At 40.1% G+C, this 25446-nt stretch overlaps 1 protein-coding gene across 10 annotated transcripts in view; it reads left to right on the forward strand.

Annotated features, from left to right (window-relative positions):
• Positions 1-25446, forward strand: part of MECOM (MDS1 and EVI1 complex locus) — a 452391-nt gene that overhangs the window by 202178 nt on the left and 224767 nt on the right. For 9 of the 10 annotated variants that reach the window (XM_067536644.1, XM_067536640.1, XM_067536637.1 and 6 more), the window contains one exon: positions 3355-3692. In XM_067536644.1, coding sequence (XP_067392745.1) covers positions 3402-3692 — 291 coding nt within the window. In that variant the 5' untranslated portion in view covers positions 3355-3401. Of the gene's footprint in view, positions 1-3354; positions 3693-24661; positions 24777-25446 lie in introns of those variants that run through there. The other variant, XM_067536646.1, reaches the window with a different exon arrangement.

Here is a 25446-nt window from a genome sequence, read left to right on the forward strand (position 1 = left end):
CAGAAAGTGTAAACACTGGTGTCCACCTGGTCTTTTAGTAGCAATTAATCTTTCTTACAGGCTTTCCTTTGAAGCTTTTTCTTGTTTTTGCTGCAAAATAGCAGCACGGAATTTGATGGAGGGAAATGTCTTCTGTATTACCTAATCTTTTCTATTCCCCAGTCAGAGGCCTCAGTGATTTCATCCCATTTCTAATGGGGAGAGTTATTTGATCTCAAGGAGTCCTGTTTGAAATTCAAACTTGCAGTACTATCTGTGTGGTGGTGGACTATTTGTATAGACAAATAAGTTTGGAAGCACAGTCCTTGGGGCCTAATTCTGATCTCACAGCAGTTTTATATCAGTGTAACTCCAATGAATACAGTGGAGTTACTTCTGATTTACACTGGTTTAAGTTTGAGCAGAATGAGGCCACGTCTTCTGACATTTTGGGCCAGGTCGTTAGTGGGTGTAAATTAATTTCAACGGAGCTCTGATTTACATGATTTTTTAAAAAATCATTTCCAAATGTCTGGAAGGTATAATTCAGCTTTTTGTTGTTTTTATATTTTTCTTAGGATGTATTGCCGTTGTAAGCGGAATGACGCCCTGGCATGCAGTTCAGACACTGCTTTCAGGCAGAAAGGCACACGTGTGCAATTTGTCACCAAGGGATTTAAAATGTAAAATCAACTTGTTTTAAATTATGCATTGGGTGTGATTGCTAGTTGCTGAAGGGGTCACAGGAGTGATCATAGAGGAGTAAAAATGGAATTGTCCCATTGGCATAGCTCCATTGGCCAGTGTACTCCAGCTGAGGGTCTGGCCCTATACGTTTAAGGCCGTAGATCAGTTTGACTGGAGATGTGAATGATTTTAGCCCTTTGAGATGGAAAGGGAAATTTAACTGGAGTGCAGTAGACACACTGTGGAGGAGAGAAGTTGAGTATGGCACATCTGCAGTGCAACACTTGCTGGTGTTTCAGGGGTCAGTCATGAAGGGGTGTGGTTGGAGCCGGTGTGAGAGCAGTGTTGAGCCACAGGTGGGGAACTAGACATGGTGCTTTGGGATGGGGCCAAAAGTTGGGGAGGATGGAATGAAGGGTGTTGAGTGTTGAGCTCATTTATGCAGAGTGAATTGAATGAACTGCTCCTTTGTGCGGTGAAAGGAAGGAGTTTTGGTATACTCCATTTGAGGGTGGGAACTGGTGTGGAGGAGAGCAGAGTGGGTTGGACTGCCAAGGGAGCATGAGGGGTGGGAATGTAGTATTTAACTGTGAAGTGGGGCAGCAACAAACTAACAGAGGAGTCGAAGGGAGTTAGGTGTCCTTATCTTAGGGAAATTCAGTGGATTTAGTTGCCTAACTCCCGCAAGCTTCTTTGAAAATCCCTGCCATATCTCTTAAGCCATGTGTTATTGTCACCCCGATCACTACCTTTTTATGTGATTTCCTTTCTCCCACCCTTCATCTGTCCTTGTGCTCTTTGGGGCAGGGATTGTGTCTTTCTGTGTTTGCAACAGCTGGAATGTTTTGGGCATTGCTGCAGTCTAAATAGTTAATATTAAGTAATCTGAGGTGGAGGGTGCTGCATAGCATTGGGCCCAGCTGTCCCAGCAGATGCCATGGAGCATTGAGCAGCACTCTGAATTACACAGCTCCATAGGTCCTTGCGAGACATTTCTGTGACTCTGGCTCATAACCGCCTCTGCTCTTGCTTTCTCCTAAACTCAGCTCTTCTGCACACTTAGGCAAAGTTGCACTTGAAGGTGCAACAGAAATATCATAAGATAATGACTATGACTGCGAGGCAGGTCATTTCAATGCACAGGGCTGAAGTTAACCATTGCACTTTGACCACACTCTGATTCCTGCTGCTCTCATGGCCTCTCTTCCTCCCTACTCAGCGCAGTTCAGTTCAGCATAGTCCTAGCTTTGGTCCTGTTCCCCTTGAAGTTCGTGGGAGTTTTGCCATGAACATCAGTGGGAGTAGAATAAAGCTCTCAGCAGCCTCTGTGCAAATGCTAATACTAGTACTTTGCCTCTTGGCAGCTCTTTCAGTCCTTAGCAGCCTCCAGGATCAAGCCATCCCTGCTGAACTCTACTCAACCTGAGTTATCAGAAAAAGGATTTTTGAAACAGAAACAATGATGAAGAATCCTCGTATGCATTTGTCTATCATCTCGGTGATTGAATTTATCAGGATTTTACGCTCCTCTGAAGGACAGTCCTTAGAAAAGTGATAAACTAACTAGCTGATATTGGGGCTTCAACTATGTAAAGTGCAGACGAAGTTTGCCAAATCAAAGGATAGGGAAATGGGTAGCTGAACTTCCTTATGTCTATGTGGCCACAGTTAGCTCTATATTAGAGGAAGAAAAACAATTCAGGGCTGTGAATAAATTGCTCACAGATGAAGAATCTGGTATGTGACAGGGGTGATGTATTAAAACGATTTGTTATGCCCCAATGTTTGTTGTCATAAGTGGCAGAATCTTGAAAATGTAGACATAAATTTGTTAGATAATAAGTAATAAAGGTGTGATAGATGACATATCAGTGGAAAAACCTTCAGTGTGTGACAGTGCTAAAACACTTACTTAAAGTTAGCCCTGTGCGAAAGTACCTTGTCAAACTAGGATCTAAATAGTTTTCTAGAAACAAAAATTGACGTTTTGGACACGGGGAAGGGCTACTTGAATGTTATGATGTAAGTTGTGCCATGTCATCCCCCCTGTGGGATGACATTTTGGGCCAGATACTCAGCAGGGGTAATTTGCTGTAATTCCATTGAAGTTATTGCTGCTACATTGATTTACATCCACTGAGGATCTGAGCAGTTGTGGTGTGGTGGGCTGCTTCTCTTCTAAAGACTAATCTGAGCCCACTAAACCTTTTCCCCCCTATATTTTAGATTGAGTCTGAGCCATTGTCCCCTTAGTGAAAATCCAGGAAAGCCTTCCTAATTTTCATTTGGCTGGGATTTTGTTTGTAATTTGTAATAACCAGTTTTCAATAGTAATTTCAAAGAGGAAATTGTTTAAAGTGCTATATGCAGATCATATTGGGCAACTGGCAACACATTACACATGTGTGTAATTCAGTCATTGATGACAGCACTTGTATACAGTTGTATAAACTACTTTGGATGGTAAGAGACTCTGGCCTGGTTCTGAGAACATACACAGCTCCACAGTGGAGAGATTGCTCAGCACCTGTCAGGATTAGGATCTACTGCAGTATTAGTGATTGATGAAGGTGCCATAGAACTAGCAAACTGTCTTTGCTGCTTAACATACAAATTAAAAGGGTTTAAAGTCAAAACCCTTCAGCACATTTGGCTAATATAATTCGTAACATTTGGATTCATTTTCAGGTGATGAATGTTTATATGAAAGCTTCCCTGAAGTTCCTTCGGAGGAAATGCCAGAGGCTGACGGAGAGGCTAGTAAGCTGTCCCTCAGTGTCCAAGAGCCATCTTCTCCAGCAACATCCAGTGAAGCATTCACACCAAAGGAGGGGTCTCCTTACAAGGCTCCCATATACATTCCCGATAACATTGCCATTCCTTCCGAGTTTGAGCTCCGAGAGTCAAGTGTGCCTGGAGCAGGATTAGGGATATGGACCAAAAGGAAGATTGAAGTAGGTGAAAAATTTGGGCCATATGTGGGAGAGCAGCAATCAAATTTGAAAGATCCCAGTTATGGTTGGGAGGTAAGAAACTTCAACTTATTTTGTTCTGTTGAACTGTCGTTAAAGTTTACAAACGCAGACATATTTGTAGAGTAAGAGGATATGCTGTTGAAGTCCATGCTCATTTTGTATGCATACGAACAGCTAGATTGGGTCTTTTGACATTTTATGGAAGAAAATAAAAGTGTACATGCAAATATAAAAACATGCAGAGAATCATCACCATTCTTCAACTTAAATATCAAATCCACGGTCCACCCTTTCTTCTGTGGTAGGAAGAGGAGGCAGTCACTTACTTGAACTTTTATGTGGCAATTACATTTTGTTTTCATAAAGCTCTGAAATCTGACATGGGATTAGGAGAAAGATCTGCAAATGAAATTATGTAACTTGTTTTAAAAAATTTGGAAGCTTCTTTTAGTCACCAGAATCACTGATTTTTCTTGACTGCATTTAGAATGGCCTGAGAGAGCCTCATTATTTTGCTAAATTACAGTGGCAAAACATGGTGGTTTTCAGACTTTGAAGCCTAAGACTTGGATTCTACTTCCATTGAAGGCAATGGGAGCTTTGCTATTAATTTCCATGGGTGTAGGATTAGGTCCTCAGCCTCATAAATACAGCCCCACATTAGAAATGGCATTGCTCCTCACTGAGGCCTGCCAGAGTCCTACTGGAGGCATCGCAGCTCCACAGCCTGAAGGAGAGCAGTGTGTGCACCTCTTTATGACGGGTCATACCACTACTGGGTTTTATGGGTGGCACAGCCATGGCTCTAGCTCCTTTCGGGTAGTTAGTCCCTTGCACTCTGGGGAGCATGAGGACTCTGTTTATGGCTCAGATAAAAATTCTAGATAAAAAAATTCAGGTGTTTTTCTCAGCGTTGGTCTGATGTGACATAAAAATTATTCTTGCATTAACTTCATGCTTTGAAAGATGTGAAGTAAAAATACAGTACAATCCCAATTTTCCATTTTTGTTTTTCATTGGGACAACAGACTCTGATAAGTGGGGGATAAATGATTAGTTTGCATTGCTCTCAGGGGTATGATGGACCTTTGATAAACTGGGAGTTTTACTTACCCAGAGATCAAATAAATGAAGTTATATTGTGGAGTATGGCCCTCAGAACACATGGTGGATCATAAATGTTTGGTTTGCTTTTAACCATCAATAAATATTCAGTGCTTTCATTGCAAACTTTCCATCCAGTTGTTTAAACACTTGTGAAACCTGTGACAATATGACAGAAAAGTGTCAAGAGAAATTATAGACTTGGCAGAACTCTATAAAATTAACAGACCCTTATGCAATATAATTACTGGTGAGAAATCTTTATTCTTTGAACAAGGCACCAGGAAGTCATAAAAGTTGTGTTTTAGCCACGCCACAATTAAGCTCATGAATTGATAACGGAAGTTTTAAAAAAATTGCTGTCACATCATCTTAAATGTGAGTTGAACACAAGTCAAAACAAACACATTTTGGACCAGATCCTCAGGGGATGTAAAGCAGCACAGCTCCATGAACTCAATCGACTGCTTCTGATTTTAGTTAAGGACTCACAGCTGCTGATTGACACCAGTTAAGGACCTGGCATTTTGGTTTTACCTTTAAATATAGGTATGAATATTCTAGTTTTTAGTGACTCAGGTTTCTTTTAATTTCAAAACCTTTTTGGCAGAACAACGAACACAGTTCTTGATAAGAAAAAATTGGGTGCTCTGAAGGCAGATCATTCTAAAACTAGAAGGACTCCGTCTCCACATCTGAACAGGAATATTTATTTGGGAAAGCTGAAAAAAGTGTTCTTCACTTTTCCCAATAAATCTAAACTGTTGGTATTCAGTGAAAACCACGTAAAATTAACAATAAATTGGAACTTGATCATCCACCTACAAATGCTTTGCAACCATAGAGGATGCTAAAAACAGGTGAACAGCAGAATACCGTATTTCTTCCAGCCAGTAAAATAAGTGTATTTATTACAAATTGAGAGGGAAAAACCTAAATGCTGGCAATTGGTAACTTTACAAAATAAATCAACCAAATCCAGGATACCCAAAGTCCAGGCTAATACCCCATCTATATTACTCACTTCAACAGGAAAAAATGGCCATTTTTGTTTTGAGTTTTGAGAATTTTTTTTCTAAAGGTGAGTTAATACCAAATGCAAACAAAGCAAGCGTGCAGGGAGCATGCATCAATCTAACTTATTTTTTCATTCTGGATAAACTTGTGTTTGCTTTGATGTAGACGTGTATCCAGATTGGCCACTGACATTTTAAAAGATTAAATTAAGCTCATTGTTGAAAGACTAACACAAGGTCCTCCATACCTTAGTTAATTGGCCCAATGTGCTTCTGTGGAAGACAATGGCACAGCGACTATTGACTTCAAACACAGAAAAAGTAGTCTTCCAATAATGACAGCAGAGCTTGGTCAGGATTAAGACAACAGGAGTATCTTGGCTCCTGTCATCTTTAGGTTGGGAGTCATAGAAAGAATGTTGCTAGCATAAGAGGGAGACAGATGCTGTAGAGAGTAACGAAGGGAGGACAGTGGCAGGGAGGCTGAGGAGAAAAGTGCCGTTGGTTTATGTCTAACTACAACCCTTGGAAGGCAGACTTTTCTTGTCACCTTGCTAACTGTGAAACTGAAAAAATTGAAATATAGATTTGGAAGGGACTTTATTAGTCATCTAGTCCAGTCCCCTGAGTGAGGCAGGACTAAGTGTTATCTAGACCATCACTGACAGGTCTTTGTCTGTCTGTTCCTAGAAACCTCTAATGACGGAGATTCCACAACCTTCCTAGGGAATTTGTTCCTGTGCTTAACTGCCCTTACAGTTAGGAAATTTTTCCTAATGGCTGACCTAAATCTCTCGTGCTGCAATTTAAGCCCATTACTTTTTGTCCTGTCCTCAATGGTTAAGGAGAACAATTTATCATCCTCTTCTTTGTAACAACCTTTTTACATACTTGAAGACTGTTATCATATCCCCCCTCAGTTCTCTCTTTTCCAGACTAAACAAACCCAGTGTTGTCAATCTTTCCTCATAGGTCATGTTTTCTAGACCTTTAATCTTTTTTGTTGGTCTCCTCTGGACTTTGTCCAATTTGTCCACATCTTGTATGGTGCCCAGAACTGGACACAAATACTCCAGCTTGAAGCTTTATCAGTGCTGAATAGAGTGGAAGAATTACTTCTCGTGTCTTGCTTACAACACTCCTGCTAATACATCTCAGATTGATATTTGCTTTTTCTGCAACAGTATTACACTGTAGATTCTCATTTAGTTTGTGATCCACAATAACCCCCAGATCCTATTCTGCAGTACCCCTTCCTAGGTAGTCATTTCCCATTTTGTATTTGTGCAATGGATTATTCCTTCCTAAGTGTTGTACTTTGCATTTATTCATATTGAATTTCATCCTATTTATTTCAGACCATTTCTCCAGTTTGTCAAGATCAATTGGAATTCTAATCCTGTCCTCCAAAGCTCTTGCAACCCCTCCCAGCTTGGTGTTGTTTGCAAACTTTATAAGCATACTCTCTATGCCATTAGCCAAATCATTTATGAAGATATTGATTACAACTGGACCCAGGACAGATTCCTGTGGGACCCCACTCAATATGCCCTTGCAGCTCGATTGTGAATCATTGTTAACTACTGTCTGAGTATGCTTGTCCAATCAGTTGTGCACCCATCTTATACTAGATTCCTCTAGGCTCTATTTCTCTAGTTTGTTTATGAGGAGGTCATGTGAGACAGTATCAAAAACCTTATTAAATTTGAGATATATCACCTTTACTGCTTCCCGCCCGTCCACAAGGCTTGTTACCCTGTCAATGTAGCTTCCTCCCTCTGAAGGAGCCATTTCCTCCTCCCTTGGTACTGCTACTGCAGTTCTTTCCCTCTGGATTGCTTCTGCAACCTAGGAGGTCTCCATCTGAATATTTTCAATGAATTCGTTCTATGCATGGGTGCCCCCCAGACTAGCCACCTCCTCCTGTAGTTCTCCCATCCTATCAGGTATTGTAGTGTGTGTTACTTACTGGGTAGGTGTACTGAGCTCAATCCTGCTCTCACTTAAGTCAAATGGTTGTTTGGTCTTTATTTTCAGTAGGAGCAAGATTGAGCCTTGATGACTCTACAGGATAATTGCAGATTTTAGTCACTTTACAGAAAGTGGATATTTTTATCTGCTTCCCAACAGTGATTCCCAAGGAGCTTGTACCGTGTAGTGCATTGATCTTCCTGCTGTCATCATTGTCGTCTTCTTTTTTATTATAAAACATTTGGATAGTTCTGTGTGTAGTGGAGAAGTAAGAAAGGGTGTGTTGTGTTGGCTCAAGGGAAAAAGGAGTATCACCCTTTTGCTATTGCAGGATGGTGGATGGCGGCGTATGACTGTTGCTACTATTCTTTTCCCTGGGAGAAGCCCAGTTATAAGTGCTGTGAGTAAGTGCTCATTGGTTTCCTAGGCTAAAAATGGTTTTTCACCATACCCAGGCTACTTTCCCACATGCAGCTATGCAATGTATTCAACTTCTCCTTTTGAATCACGCAGGAAACATGCATGGGGTTATCCTTATTGTAAAGGATGTGCTTAACATGCCCTGATTGAGGGGGTCACCCTAAACTAAACCTCACTTGCTAAGCAAAGGGTAGGGGATGCCATATCCCAGTGTAGTGGAGAGTTGGGGGGGGCAGGTGTTCCAACCTGGAGGTGCGGACTGTGCCCAAAGAGTTCTAGGCCTGGTCTACACTGCCGGCATCATCGATGGGAGATACGTAAGCTATGTACTGAAACTTGCGTATCTCCCGTCGACTTACTAATGTTCCCTTACCACGGCGTCTCCCCTGTGCTGCGTCGATGGGAAACGCCCTCCGGTCGAAGCGGTGTTACTCTTTTCAGGGGGGGGGTGTGGATTTACTGTGTCGGCCGGAGAGCACGTCCAGGACTGACTGTGCGGGTCTCCATTGCCTGCTCAATTGATTCCACTGCATCAATCCGTGCAGCCTGACGCAGGCCCGGCAGTGTGGACCTACCCTTAGACACTGTTTGACCTGCCCTTCTCCAGTGTTTAATGACAGAACAGTTTAGGCTCAACTGAGAGTCCTTGTTTCCAGCTTGTGATTCCTAGAGCTGACATCACTGCTGAGCTGGTCTAGGAGCTAAGCCTTAGACCTTGTGTGAGGACAGTGAACACAGAGACTGCCCTGGCTATGCAGTTCCCCACTACCTGCTGAAATCACTAAGCGCTGAGTTAAGTGGCAGAACCTCAGAACATCATGGGAGCAGCAAGCAGCGGCGCTAACAGCAGGAGAGACACAGCAACCAGCAGCGGCAGAGAAGCAATGGCAGCAGAGGACAGCCGCCATCTGTGGTCAGCAGCGGCAGAGAAACAGCGGCAGCTGTAAGCCAGTTGCTGAGGAAGCAGCAGAGGGTGGGAGGTGGACCCTGTGAATGCGTCTCTGAACTCTAGGTCTTTGCTAACCAAGGACGGCCAAGTGTGAGTGGGGTGCAGCGGAGAGAGAAGGGAGCGATGTGCTAACTGGACATTCATTCGTCAGACTTTCCCACTGCAAGGTGGGAAACTGAGGCAAAGGACACTGCCCAATGCGCTGTGAGGTTGAGTTTGCTTATGGACGTGGTTGTGGTGTTTTCCCAAATTAATGCTCGGTTCCCTTTCACTTTGAATTAAAGTTCTTTTTTGTTATAAACAGACTCAATGCTTGCAAATGGAGAAGTATTGCCTCTTAGAAGCAATCACGGGTGGAATTAAGTTTTCCCAGGTTACTGGGTGGGGCTCAAATTGGTTCTGTTTGTATTGTTAAGAGGAACCCCTTTATATTGTACTTGGTCCTACTTGCTGCCGTCTCCACCTGGCAGACGGGCTACACATACATGGCAAGACTTAAACATTGCTTAATGTCTGTGTACTTATTTTGTGCTTAGGAATTGATATTTTTACAATTACAGCAAGAAGAACTATATTATTGAGAAATTATTCTTTTCCTTCATAAACCTGACTTCTTTTTGAGGTTAAGGTGAAACAATATGATCATGTTATAATAATCACAGTGCCTTTTTTCTAATATATATGAAGAATTAAGGAGGAATCTTTTGTCAAGAGAAAAAAAATAGTGGTTGTGTTAGTATTTCTTGAATGAACTCTGAACATTATTCTTTGTGTTGTATGAAGTTATGGGGATAGAGCAGTGCAAATTTTGACTTAAAAATTTCCAAGATGTGCTTCTTCTTGGCAACTGTTTAGTGCTGATAGGTGGGATGATCTTGAAACTCCAGATCTGAGCACAGAACACTCATACACTTTGGAATGGGAATGTGCATTGAAATCTAAAGTTGGATCTGGTTCCACATTTTGGAAATGGCTGTTATCTTTAATAATATCCTGAGTCATAGCACCTCTGAAACTTGGAGCATTTGTAACTTTGATCCAAATTTTGTGTCTTTACTTCATTTCTAGCTAACACGAGGGCTAGCTGGTGGAGGTGTGCAGGGGAGTGAAAACTGGAGGAACTGCAATAGTAGGTTTGCAGATAGATAGCTAGCTGATATGAAAAACATTTGCTGTTGCCTATGCAGCACACCGAGGAATTTCATGGGGCCTGTTCCTTCAGTGTTCCAGCTGGCAAAACCACTGATCTCAAAGCAGCGTTTTGCCTCTGCAAGTTCTGCAGAATGAAGTCCATTGTGTCCATTTATATACTTGAGCTATAAAATGTGCTGTGGGACAAAAAGAATGTGTTGTGGTGTAGTTGTGCGTGGGTCATGATTAGAGTGAGTGTTCACCAATTTAAAAGAAAAGCCATAAATTTGAATTTTATCTCATTTTGTGGGTTTAGCGCTGAGCATTATCTAATCAGGCATTGGTTAGCTAAAGTACAAATCGAACAAGGGGTCACCGGACAAGGGTAAAGGTCAAGCTTTTCTGCAGTTTGTCACTGTGGTTTTAGTATTTGCCAGCAGCCCAGTCGTCTGTTGGGGCCAAGTAGCTGTAGCTCAGTGATTGTTTAAAAAGGGAAAATTGACTGCTACTTAATCAACAAAGAAAACAAGTCTTTAAGGACTGTTGGTTTTTTTTTTTTTTTTTTTTTTTTTTTTAAAACAAAAACAAGCAAGGAAACACACATTTAGCAATTTCATCATGGTTCCTGCCCTGCTAGGAAAAACAACTTGGAGAGGACTATGAAAGGAACCTCTAAACAGTTCACTAAAACAAATGTACATATCTATCACAAGAATTTTCTACAGTATGTTGAGCATTCAGTTCAGATCCCTGACTGGCATAGATAGTTTAAAGTCATGTTCAAGGGAACATAATTTATCTACAATGGTTTTAGATGCTGTTTATCTTAAAACTTGATTTCTATTTTAGGAAGGTAGAAATGGTACAAAATTTAAACAAATTTAAACAAATTTATGCTATCTGGATTGGAAGGGGCTCCAGCGAGATCTATGAGAATCATGAAACTTTGTATAAAATGTAGAAAGGGGATTAGTTATACTTATATACAACATTAACCAATGGCAAGAAAAATATCTTTAATTTACAAAAGAAGTTTGAGACTGACGCATTAGACGTCTTAGAATATTCATTGTCATGAATCTCCTTCCTAAACAATTGAAAAAAGTCTTAGGGCCAGGCTCAGCTACATATTTGTGTTCATCAAAAGTAACTCCATGAGTATTAGTGGATTAGTGGATTTCTCTTTTCTGTTACCCACAACATGCTTTACTGTCTACTCAACAGGTGTGTGACCAGTACCCCTTAAAAACTCCTATCATTCTATTCACAACAAACAGTGTAAACACTGAGGTCAGTTAGTTATATAAGACAGTTGGCAAATTTTTAAGCATCATCTAAAAAGGTGGTTTGTGTGTGACGAAGGTATTTCCATTACTTCTTGAAAATTTAAAATTCTATACGTTTTGGGGAACTGAACGGCTCCAGAGGCTGGCAGTTGGATACAGTGTCAGTCATCTCTAGGTCTCATAATCAAATCTGGCTGATTGGTCATGGCTGACTGTCATTGCCAGCTGACAATTTATCTGGTGGTTGATGTGAGTTGAGCTGATGGTTTCAGTCCAGTTTCTGTGAACCAGTTTCTGACCTCGCACTGGTGTAAACCCAGTAGTAACTCCACTGAAGTTAATGAAGTTACTCCAGTGTTACACCAGTAGAATATGGTCTTATAAATCCATTACAATAGATAACCACAACAACAAAAGATAAAAAGCTTCCTTTTATTTCTGGATAGTGTCCTCCAGAAATAGGGATGATTTTATGGGGTATGTGGGAATCTTGCACTGCTCCTTTCTGTGCTCTGCTTGCTTTGTTGTTAAATAGGACTTTTGGTTTTCCACTGTTGTCTATCTGGTGCTTTTCATGAGCACCGCACTCACTTAAAGTCAAATCCTGACCATGATTTACATAACTGTTACATAAAGCAGCTCCATATTAGGCCAACTGTTGTCATTTGGGGGAAACAACAAGCAGACCAGGGGCGATCATATTGTTTAAAAAAAAAATGTAGCCACTTTGGTGATGATGGGGTAGGATCTGCCCACTAGGATGGTGTGATGGGGCCTATTCTGCTCTCTCTCAGATGACAACTCCTCAGTTCTACCCTTCAGTGCAAGGAGCAGACAGCACGTTTTTGACAGCCACGGATGCCAGTGATTTGTTTTCCTTTTCCCCATTATTTAGATATTCGTTCGTCTCATTTAGAGCTCAGTGCTGCAAGGTGTTGAGCGCTCTGGCCCTGATCTGGCGAAGCTTTTAAGCATTGGCTGAACATCAAGATGACTACTCACATGTTTAAAGTTAAGCATGCGCTTAACTGCTTTGCCGGATTAGGGCCAGAGTGCTCAGCATCTCCGAGGAACAAGCCCATAGTACATGTTGATGGCTGTGATTAAGTGTGAGGGGGCTTGTGATAAACGATGCTGACACGCAGGAGTGGTTGCCTGCAGAAAAGACGTGGATTGTTGTTTTGGCAATGCTGCCAGTCTAAATCCTTCTTTTCTGTGCATCCATGTCCTGTGGTGAGGATGTGACTAATTGTACTTGGTGCTGTAGAAAATTCTTAGATGAGTTCTTCATATGCAAAATGTCATTCTAAAAGATGATGCCATTTACATGTATCAAGAATGCTGGTAGAGGCAGGATTGACAGCATCAGACACCCCCTGTCTTCTCTCTGTATAGAGTCTATTTAATGTAGACAGATAAGAGAGCTTAAGGTTCTCAAATAGTACAGTGGTGAGCATAACATAAATGCCTTCATACATCTATGGATAGATATGCCATAAAGAATTTAGTTCTAATTGGGGATTTACTTTGCAAATAAAAAGTATCTTCAGAAAAGGTGCTCATCCTGTGAAATCTTTTGGCCCATTTGATCTAGGTGGAGTAACGTGTAGAAGGTGGGAAGTGACACAATATCTTACATCATCTACCATTAATTGCTGAGGGGTGAGGAATGGACTCCAATTAATGTGAACAAAAAAAACAGTTCCATGGCATGGCCTAGCAGATCAGTGGCGTCTGAGCCCCTGATCACTAGTGCAATTGCATCAAATGCCGCAGTGCTTTATCTGCTCATTGATTTGAGTGGAGTAAGAACAAAGGATTACAGAATTTGGCCCACAGCTTTAATATGAAAGTTCCTCTTAAGAATGTTTTTAAAACAGCATATTTCCATAGAAACTAACCCAGTCTTCTAGTTTTATAAATGGGAGGCAGTGCCTTCTCCTTTGCCTTCTATAGGTTAAACACTAAGGGCATGTCTACACAGCAATAAGACACCCACAGCTGGCTCGTGCCATCCGACTTGGGCTCGTGGGGCTCAGGTTGCGGAGTTGTTTCGTCACCGTGTAGACTTCTGGGTTTGGGCTGAAGCCCAGGCTCTAGGACCTTCTGAGGAGGGGGAGGAGCCCAGAGCTCAGGCGCCAGTCTGAGCTCGGAACCTACACAGCAATAAAACAATGCTGCAGGCCAAGTCCCACAAGCCTGAGTCGGCTGGCATGGGCCAGCCATGGGTGTCTGGTTGCTGTATAGACTTACCCTAAAATTTTTACTCAGGAACCAATCATTTCTCCCCACCTCTTCAGACTGAAGTGTATACACCTTCTCAGATATGTCCTTGCTCGTGTGAAACAGGAGGTCGTCCACCCCTTGGGACTGTCTTTTACTTCTCTGCACCTATCAATACACAGAGGAGATAGGACCAAGGGGACGTGTACCTTCCTTCCCTCCCCCAGTTGTGGAGGTTTGAATACAGTCTGAGGCTTAATTGACTCCTGAAGGGGGTATAATGGAGCCATGGGAACCAAATGGGACTTGTGGACTGCCTGCCTGTCCTCAGATCAAATCCCGCTGTTACCTTCTACACAGAATAATTGGGAAGAAGAAGAGGAACTTTAAACTATCTTTGTCTTCAATTTTATAAATTCTCCCATGAGTGGGGTCATCTATATGTCCTGAGGTACATTCCCATTGACTTCTGTGGCATTTTGCCCAAGTAAGGACAGTTTACCCTACCCCCAGTGATTGGAATTAATTTGTCTTATTCCTGACACTTGATGAAAAGTTGCCTTAAGACCAAGTCAGATGTCCCCTTACAAGACAATAAGACACAATTACAGTTTGTGTCTTTAGAAAGATAGAATCAGGAGGAAAAAACAAAACAAAAAGAGAATGATCATTACATTTAATAAAAGAACTGACAAGCAATCATAATTCTTCTCCTTAAGTAAATATGTTACAAAAAATTTATTATGAACTGACACATTATACAAGCCGGTATTCAAAGATGAGTTCCTTGCATTAAGTACAGTAGATGCCATTAAGGAAAACAGTCAATATGTCACTAAGCCACAGCCTGTAAAATTAAATTGATTTGGTAAATGTAAGTAAGATAGATCTGTTTGCTTTCATCATCAATTTTGAGTGGGTGAACAGGTGATGTCACCAACCTGGGAGCGATAAAGATGCAGGACCATCTGGAAAGCTTGGTGATGGATGGGCAACTGCTTTTGGATAGTGACAGTACCGTGGTACTTTGTCACTTGGGATGCAGTACTTAATAACTTTTCAATACCATCATAATAAATTTCACTGCCTTATTAATATAGAAATGGTGAGTTATTACTGTGATGGCTATTGTAAATAACAGGAGATGCAGTTGTCAAAAGCTGATTGTTTGGGCATGTTTCTTTAAGCAACACAGTTGACTTGGGATAATCAACAAATATCTATACCAGCAGAGTTTATTACGCTTGTCAAAAGAAAAAGCAGTATTATTCAAAAATTATATGAAGTCCATAATAAACAAGTTTCATATATTATCACACTTTTCCTATAAGTTTCATAACACAGGACAGTAAATCATTTTTAATAATGCCTTTTTATGTACAGTAATACCCTTATGTTATAATACTGTCCTTTCCTAACTATTCACAAAACAGGCAACTTCTGGAGGGGGAAAAAAAAAGCTATTTTTCACTCATCAGAACAGTTAAAAATTAAATCTCTCTATTTCATTAAAAGGCTACCTTTGATATAAAGCCACTGGATTCTAGCTGTGTTGTGCTTTTTTATTTTAATTGAACAGATGTAGCTAATAGTAATCTATGACAAAGAAATACAGACAAAATTATAACCACGTGTCACTAAATAGTGGTCAGGAAAGAGCATCCGTGTGCATTTTATGAAAGCCCAAGACCGCTCTGTGACATTATTGCTAATGTCATCATTCTGATGACTAGAAAGAAGCAAAATGCATAGATAGTTGTATGGAGAAGATGAATTACCAGATCAATCATTTAGCACTATTCAGAGTATTATGCTATTGTTCCTTCAGTAGATAATTAAATCTGTGATGTCTTTCTTATTTGTATAAAGGGGTACAAACTTGTAAAGAATATCAAAAGCTTTTCAAACATTATTTCTGGATTATTTTTTTTTAAACAATTCTGACTTTGCCTTTCAGACTCCAGCTTTGTGAGTCTTTTTCAATTAAATGTCTCTCCACCATTTCTATTGCTACAGAAAAGAGAGCCAGCAGTCTATTAACAGGCAATAAAGTTCAGGAAGCCTAAGACTAGTTTCTTGGGTCAGAGGTGAAAATTACATATTAAATGAAACAAAGGTGTTCCCTTGATGGCCCAACAAGCACAGATGAGATGAAGCATGTATGCTGGGAGAAAGAGAGTATCATCATTAAAGAGAAGCAAATGAAGAGCTGTCTTGTGCAGCCAATATATGATAAATTGTAATCAGTATGAACACATGCACTTCAGAGGAGACAAGGCTGACATTTATCATTCAAAGCAGTACACACTGTAACAGAACTACTCAAATCCAGGCATTTGGTGTAATAAAGATTTCACTAAACTTTAAAAAAATCCTCTGCTTTTTAGGGCCTGAAGAATAAACTCTGTTTTTCAGAATGTTCCAAAAACATATGTATCTGGAAGTAAAGAATGGAAAAAAAAAAAGTTGGCTAACAGAGTATTTCCACCCACGAGAATATTAATAGGAAGTTTTATTGATGTGACTGCTGTAATGTTTCCTAGCTGAACAGTAGGTGGCATACATAGGAGTGAAGACATGGGTTGTCACAATCAAGCATATTTTGTATGTGATCTCATTACATTTGGAGCATAAAATAAGCATTAATTTGGAAAAAATACAAATGTGAAATAGCTTTGCATTTGAAGTGCAGTCGTAGTGTTTTGCATGGAAAGATGTAAAAGATCCCACAAAAGGAAAATGAAAGACATAACGTTTCATCAGGTGAAGCCTGCAGCAAAAAGGGGCTTTTGTGTACAATGGGTTTCCCTAACTGTTGTTCTTAGTCTTAACTTGATGAGGTAGATTTGCCTTTTCTTTTCATGAACTGTTACATTGGAGTCCTGTATGTAACTGTGGTTTTTGTAGCAGGGCACATTCTTAACTATAATATCTCCTTGACTGCAAATTAATTTAGTAAATCTGCTTGTCAAAAGAATATGGCTATTTATTTATCTCAGATTTTATTTTAAATTAATTTTTGTTTGCCTATCCAACTTGCGACTAACAACACCCTGGCACTTCTCAAATCCAGCACGTTGACCATTTCCATCAATCTAACGTATAGGGAACTGCCTCCATAACTCCCTGTGTGCTGGGATGAGAAAATACCACTTTGCCTCAAGATTTTCCATTTTGGAGATTCAGCCATGTTATGTTTTTCATGAGATTTGAGGTGACAGTATGATTGTCTGATGTTTGTCTTTTAGAGGAGAGGGGTCACAGTGGAAGTTTTAAAAGTATAGTAGCAATATAGCTTTTATGCAAAAACGTGAGTCTATCTTGGTGGCGGACGAAGGTGCTAGTATGTGACAGGTTCAGCAAAAGTGGTTATAAATGTATTGACTAAAGACAGTAATTAGGGCCAAATTTTCAGCAGCCCCCTTAACTGCACTCACAATATTTGTAGGGACAGATATTGTTTCACGCAAACGCCTCCATTTGAATATGCAGAACAAGTAATTGTTCATTCAAATGCTAATTTTGCATATATTGTTAGTATTTTGTGCATGTAAATGGAGAGGCCTTCAAATACAGCAGTGCATTTTTACCTGTAAAATATTTAACATGCAGTCATAGCATTTAGTATGGAAAGATGTAAACAATCCAGTGATAAGAAAAACCCTGTCTAGGTAGGTAGGGGTAGTGTCTCCATGAAGCTACTTAAAGAAAATAAAAATAGTAATATGACTGGTTCCCTTGGCATGTTGCTTGAAGTATTTTTCCTGTTTCACACATAAGCCCACACCTACATATGCATCCCTTTCTAGAACTATGCTGAGAGGCTGATTTTCTTCTTGTGTTGAGATCTTTGGTCTACAATTTGGACACTGATAAAGGCACATCTATTCGAGAATCAGATTTCAATCACAGTTTCTTCCTTCTCCTCACCTTCCAGCCTCTTTTTTTTTTTTTTTTTTTAATTTGAAAAATGAGAAACAAAATCAAACATATGTCTTGTGTGGGTGGTGCGGTGCTTCCCTGGTTCTGATCCTTCCTAATGCATCTTAGCCCGGATGCCCCACCACAAAATCACACAAAACATGGCAAACACCACCAGCCTCCTCATCTTCCCCTTTCCACATGATCTCTCTTCTTCCTCCACCTTCAGTACCCTTGGTAACTCCAGGTTGCCTACCCTCGAAACCTTGGTGTCAGTTTTCACTCACTGCATTCAGGCTTTTGAGAAAGCTTGTGGTTTCCTCCTGTATAACTTTCTTAAAAGCTGTCCTCTCCATTCCTGTAACCCTCACTTAAGCAGACTTGCTCAACTTGTGTCCTGACTACTGCAGACTTTTCATTTCTGGCATCCCCGATCCTTACTTCACTCCTCCACAGTTTGCTACTGAGAAAATCATCTTCCTTGCCTACTGTATTGATCAGGTTCCTCTCCTCTGTAAATTCCGCCACTGGGTTCTTCTCATCCACTGCATATGTTTCAATCTCTTAGTCCTGCTCCTCAAGGCTGTGCTCCTGCGTGTTTCTCTGATCTCATCTTTTCCAACTCCCCTTCTTGCTTCCTTCACTCCACCCAAGCTTCCTGCCTTACTACTCTCTTATATGGGCCCAGTCTTGCCTCTGGCACCTTCCATATCCCCTCCTCTGTCTGGAATGCCCTACTTGAAGTCATTGGGAAATAGGGGTGCTCAGCACTGTGCTGGAAGGGCTCAGCAGCTTGCAGAATTGGGCCCCATTACTTACTTTTAAAAGTATATTTTTCTCAAATCATTTTTTGAATGTAATTAGTGGAATTTTTTTATGGAACAAGTCCTTGGATCAAAGTTGTGTCCATTTTTGCTCAGATCTTACTCAGGGAAATTGACACCACAGTTAATTGCTCCCTTTCCACTGATGTTGAACTTCGCTGGGAATTTTGCCTTGGTGAGAATTGAGTAAAAACCGAAGACCTGATTCTTCTGCCCCTACTCACACTGAGTAGGACTTATTCAAAAGAGTAATCCTGTTGACTTCATGGGGAGCTCCTGGTACGCTACACTCATCCAAGTCAGCCTGCCTATTTAGGTTCTTAAATACTGACTTTAAGTGCCTGTAGTTAGGCACCAAGTTTGAGATTTTTGTCCTAAATCCAATGCAAATGAAACCTACTGAAATATTACAGCTTGGTAAAACGTTTTGAAACTCTGCAACACACACACCCATATCATGCCAACAATTTTAAATCAAAACATGTCATTATATGCTCTCTGCTTGATTTCAGTTAAAAGTTTTGCTTAAAAATCAGTGAGCTGATATACCCTATTGTGTGGAGGTAAGAGGAGAATTGCTGATTTTATATGTATACACTTTTCTAAAATAACAAATAGAACCTTTAATAAGTGTTATCAGCTGTGGCAATTTCACAAATGTTCAGAAAAAGAGATGTAGCAGCAAGAAACAGAAACTCTTTTGGTGTAGCCTTGTGTACACACATGCCTGCACCGTTTTAATTAAACCAGTTTAGTTGAACTGGTGCAAACCCCTCTGTGTACACTATTTCGGTTTGAGAGTGGTTTATTTTGATTTATTTTAAATCTGTTCCTAATTAACTTAAGCTAAACCAAAATAAACTTGGCATAACCTGAAATAAGAGATTCTCTCCATAACCTTTTGAACAAATTGAACTATGTCAGTTTAAAATTGCACCTAGAGTTAAACTTTCAACTCTATGTGTGGACAAGCCCGTACAGTAGTGCTTCAAATTAATGATTAGCTCATGTTTTACTTTCCTAGCATTTAATTTCAAAGAGTTCTGTTGTGTGCTGTAGTATATTTGCTAAACTGATTAGAAATCTAATTTATCAGTTACTTTCCTGCTGTGTGAATGAAGGTACAAGAGCTGAGCAGAAATGAGAAGTAAAATTCTACTAAAGTTTGTACATATTGGATGTAGAGGCTTGTGCTATTTTATTGATACTTTTTGTCTGCTACCTGCAGCCCGCATCCTTTAAAATGATTCCCCTTTTCATGCTTACAAAAGCACCCCTCCAAACCCCCCCCTCCCCCCACAAAACAAAACAAAAAAACTAAAACCCATTCCCCCCCTCCCCTCCAAACTGGTTTTCAGACCAGCTTTACTGATTAAAATCTAGCGGCTTGCAACAATATTATTTCTGGTGTGATTTTAATGGGTTTGAATTGTGTATAAATAGGTTTAAAATAGGTGCTTGACTAGCTATTGTATACAGGCTAATGTTCCCCGCAGTAAAGGGAGTTAAGAAGAGGGAAATGATGATCTAAAATAGCTGAGAGTTCCAAACAGAGATGGATTAAGGCTAAATGGGGCCCTGATCAAATCCAGCCAAAAAGCCTCCAATAAATGAAAACCCTCCTCTTGCAAATGTACTTGTGGCATTTCTGGCACCCTGCCTTGACAAAGTTCATCCTGCTCTCCATAGCGGATCCCAGTACCCTCTTCCCACAAATCCATGGATCCATGGACCCCCTGCCAACCTTAAACCGGGATCCATGAAACCAGGATTAAGCCAGCCATGGTAGCAAAAGAAATTCCTTAAAGTACATCTCAAGCCATTCATGACAAGACTGTTAAAAACTATATGCCATGCCATGTCAAACATTAAACAGTGGGGAGATGAAGAACCAATTTGCCAGTATTCTGATGGGCTTTGCAGTACTTTTTACATGCAACAGACACATTTGATGTGTATTGAAAAAATCTGCGGTTGCATTCCTCCTCCTGTGATATTGCCAATGCTTGTTCTTCAGAGAGAGAGAGAAAAAAGCCATTTGCTTTAGTGTTGGGAATTATAAATAATTTGATGCAACAGGTTTAAGTTACCATTTTTGTGGTGAAAAGAAAAGCTTAGCATGATCCAGATTTTCTTTGGTTTCCTCCCATTCTGGAGAGAAGCAGAGGTATTCACATTTCTTTGTCTAACAGTTTTATAATGTCTTAAGAGATTAACAGTGAGCATGAATGAGGACCTAAGGATTAGACGACAAAAAGCCTGGGCCGTCCACTACCTTGTTTGCAGATTTTACATTTTTCAGCGTTGCAGAGTGAGTATAGAAACTAAGGAAAGATAATAAGGACCAGAGTCCCAAAAGTGTTTAGTGATTCAAAAAATTCAGATGACATGTCAGAACTGACAGAATGATGGAACATTATGTGGCAGGGCCTACTTTTTTGTCTTATGCTAAGCTCTTGTACTGAGTGAATGCAGATGTTATCACAGTATCCCAGACAGACAGTCAGTGAAATGTGACAAGCTGTCAGCAAAGTTACACTACGTTGATTTTGTTAAAATATCTCAAAGCTTAATACATGTTTTTATACATAAAACTCTTAGTTCAGCTGATGGAAAAAAAGAGAAACTACTACAGTAACCTTTCTAGTTTGTCATCCTTTAAATGATTCGGATGCTTACCCCTGTGAAACTTTTTTAGAGTAAAATCATCTAAAATATTTACAAGTTGTATAGGTATCAATAAAATTTCCCAAACCAAAGTACATCTCAGGCATTCATGGCAAGGTTGTTAACCACAAGTCATACTGTGTCAATCATCCTTTGAATGATTTGGTTATTTACTCTTGTGGAACTTTCTTAGTTGAATAAATAATAGCAGCTAACATCAATGAACTCCACCAAAACTCATCTTAACTTTCTCCTTAGACTTATGCCACTTCAAATTTTTGTAAGCACTTGTAATTCCTCCACTATTTATTGCTTCATTTAGTTTAGATATAGCCACAATTTGTTAACAGCACAAGTGAACATTTAAAACTGAAAACCAACTGAGAAAAATCAAGTACATTGTTTTAAACATGTTGATAAAATAAATCTATATAGAGTGGGAGAGTTAGTCATAATATTCTGACATTAATAAGGCGACTAAGAAAAAGATTTCCTTTTGCTTCAGTGCCATTCTAGGCCTTCAATATTTAGTTGATATGTAAATATTGTCCCAGTGTTTTTTATTTTGTGTGGCAAATTAAGGATCCCATCTAACAAACCCTTAAACGTTGAAGTCACTAGTACTATTCAGGGAAGTCAAATTATTCATGTGCCTAAATGCTTGCAGGATTGAGCCCAGGGCACTCTCTCTCTCTCTCTTTTTTTTTAAGTATATGTAATTTCCTAGAAAATGTAAATCACAACTAGGAAACTAGAATATTTTGACAGTTGCAATGGGTTTTGTGTTTTGAAGCAGCACTGTATCAATTTCAGACTTTTAAATAATTAGGGGTTGTGAGCATAAAATACTGATCCTTCTCATTTGTTTCACAGATTTATTTTTACGGGTATATTTCCTGACTAGAAAAAAATGATACAGATGAGTGGCTTTTGATCTGAAACCCTCAAAGTAAATTGCATATCTCTTTTGCAGGTAATTATATACATCAGTCACAGGAACCCCATTAATAGTCTGTATTCTTTGTCTTATTACTGTTCGCTTAAACTGAAATTTAATGAGAGGGCTGTTTATCATGGCACAAACTAATACATTTCACTAGCACATGGAGTCACAGTATGTTCATTTTCTATTAAACAGTGCAGAATAATGAACATTATTTATAATCAATTTAAGTCTCCTTTTGAATAAGGTGATCTTATATTATTCTTTTCCTTATAATATACTCTATTAATTCATTTCTAGAACTGGAAGTGTAATGAAAACATAGCAGGCATCAGTTTTTGTTAAATTTACGTTGTAACCAAATGCATTACGGTACAATAAACCAATGTTCTGTGATTCTGAAAAATGAAATGCAAGGATATTTAGAAGATAACACCTTGCACAGTGTTTTTGCAAATCACAGAACTAAACAATCAGACTAAGTTATGCATATGGAGGAAATAATTTAGAATATGTTTGGCTGCTAATCACACTCATGCTGAAGTTTTAAATTTCATCTGTCTGCTCAGATCTATTGTGATCCATTAAGTGGCTTCCTTTTTTTCCGACAAATTGAATGCTGCAACTGCAAGGAGCTCTTTTGTTCTTTTAATTCAGTCAGCATGGAAATGATTTTCTCATTTCAGGCCCTTTTCTGTCCTCACTTCATTGTGTCAATAAAATAGAGTTGTGCAGAGCTGTTCTAATCATCTTAGAGTGCTAATTCATTGCACTGGGATGCTATCTGGGTTTGGCTACAGGTGGGCACTATAAGGGGTCAGTCTCCAGGGGAGTGTAATTGTGTCTCTCCTGGGGCTTGTTTGCAGAATAACTGAAATCTTAAGACCAAGCTAAGGGGAAAAAAAGCCGTGCACAAACACTGGCACATATGAGCATATATCCAACTATATTATAGAGGCAATCGAGCAAGTATTTCCATTCTGATGGCTCTTTGGGAGGGGGGATGTTCTAATTCAGTGGTAAAAAAAAAATCATTTGGAACTAAAATATTTAAAAAGATAAAATATAGTTGTGACCATTTTAAAGGCAGGGATGCCCAAGTCTAAACCAAAACTAGTGGTTTCAGACACTTAGAGGTTTCCCTTAGGAGCTTGCCTTTGAATTTTGCAGGCTGTAATTCCGCAAACATGAATGAGGACCTCTGGGACGTTTAAAAGATAAAAATAAAATAACTAAAACCGAAAACAACCAAAAAAGCCCCCAAAACAATCAATGCTCCCCCAAAGCATTTAATGGGGAATCAACCTTTGCATGTATCTAGGATTTCTTTTTAAACAAATGTTTCATAACACATTTAACGTAAATTTAGTGTGAAAGAATCACTCTAGTGCAGAAGGGCTGCACTGAGATTAAATGACACAGGGGTATGTGGACACAGCAGGTGACAAATATAATTTCCAGCTCAAGCTAGCACCTGAAAATAGCATTGTGGCTGCAGTGACATGGGCTAGGGGGGATTATACTTGGGCGACTAGCTGGAGTACCACTGCCGTACTGCTATTTTTAGGCGCTAGGTTGAGCAAAGCTAGTGTATACATGTCAACCCATGCTGTGAATTACACCTGCCGGCTGCTGTGTAGACATATCCAGGAAGTCTGTAGCACAGCCAGTACGTGAATCCAGATCGCCGGAGTCATAGTCCAATGGCTTCACCACAGGACTATCTTTTCTCTTTCTTTGCATGAAAGACTCTGATTTATATGGTGGTATTAACACTGTGTGACTGTGGGTCATATCCTTGGCTGTGTCTGAGGAGCACACAGCAACAGGCAAGGGAGGAGGGTTCAAAGGGGGTGTAAATCTCACCCTAGCACTCTGCCGATCTTGGGGCTGTTGAGTGCAACATTCGTCCCTGATATAAGTTAAAGCAGCCTTTGGTCTTTAAAGTTGTGCCAGATGCCAACAACTCCCAGACGGGGATGGGGAGTTGGGGTTGGGTAGCCCTGGCCATGTCTCCTCTCCTGACAGCAGGGATTGGGGGTTGGCATAGGTGAAAATCCCATGGCCACATTCCACTGGGGAATCAGTGCAGAGTTGTTGCACCACTCTGGAGGATCTGGCTTTCTCTCTCGTTCTCATTTAGTTCCATGCTCTTGTTAACTCATTTAGTTCTGTGCTATGTGTGATGGGGCTGAAATCTGGGGAGAACAGGAGTTTGGGATTTTCTCATTGTTTTTTGCTGCTTGCATAATATGTCTCCTTGAGAGTAACTCCTGATGGTGTCGGGAATAAATTTGTGATGACATTATTAGCATCTGGCATTTCAACAGCAAACCTATTTGGCTATGTTGTGGTTTGCCTCTCTAGGCATCTAGCTGAAGATTTGCTTTCCTAGCCTGCTAGAGCTCAGATATCACTTTCTTTACTTCAGACCTCTAGAACATCTCACTGTTGGCTCATCTCAGTCTCTACTTCCCTTGCTTTGGTGTATCTACTCGTGCAGTGGAATCATGCTTCAAGCAACGTTAGATTAAAACAGCTTTGAAAAGATTTCAGCATGGTTCTTCTAGTCCAAGTGAACCAAGACCATCTTAAAACTGTTTTCAGGATCGAGTAGCAAATTCCTCCCTGGTGTAACTCTAGTGACTTTAATGGAGTTACACCAGGTACAAGTTAATCCGTAAGTAATAACTTAAATTACTTGTTTTGTACAATGCTGAGTGTACTAACACAACTCACACATGTTGTTTTTACATAGTGTTTTCCATTCCAAAAGATCTTCATGCTCCTCAGAACTGACATAGCAACACAGTAAAGGGATAACTTCACCTACCACTGAACTGCAGGAATATCTTCGATAAAATACAGCGCTGTTTAAGAGCGTGTAGTAGTTTGGGACAGGAAGTGGAGAGGGTGCTTAACAGTATTTTAAAAATGATCAGCTCCTGAATTCTTTTTAAAATATAGCAACACTTAATGGTGTTAAAACAATTTTGTGTATTATGGACTAATTTTTTTAATCACTAGATTTTGCCCACAAAATGTACTGCACATGCATAAACGGGTAGCTGCATATGTAGAACCAGGCGCTTTTTACATTTACATTTTAATTGATTTTTTTTTACGTGATTCCAAAGTTGGAAAGCAAATATTGAGCCTTCTTCCCCCAACCCTGGCTTTGTACCTTCAAGAGATTGAAGCAACTCAGAAACTCCCTCCTTACAGAAGTGGGGGAGCAGCATGTCTGTGGTATATTTCCACGGAGCCGATGGAATCTCTTCTGCAGCACATCAGAGGGAATTGCCAGACGGGATCAGGGGAGGAGTATACTGTACAGAAGGGGAGCAGCC

Source organism: Emydura macquarii, unplaced genomic scaffold, assembly GCF_026122565.2.
Source record: "Emydura macquarii macquarii isolate MOO-44397 ecotype Brisbane River unplaced genomic scaffold, CSIRO-AGI_Emac_v2 contig_3603, whole genome shotgun sequence".
Classification (NCBI taxonomy): Eukaryota; Metazoa; Chordata; order Testudines; family Chelidae; genus Emydura; species Emydura macquarii.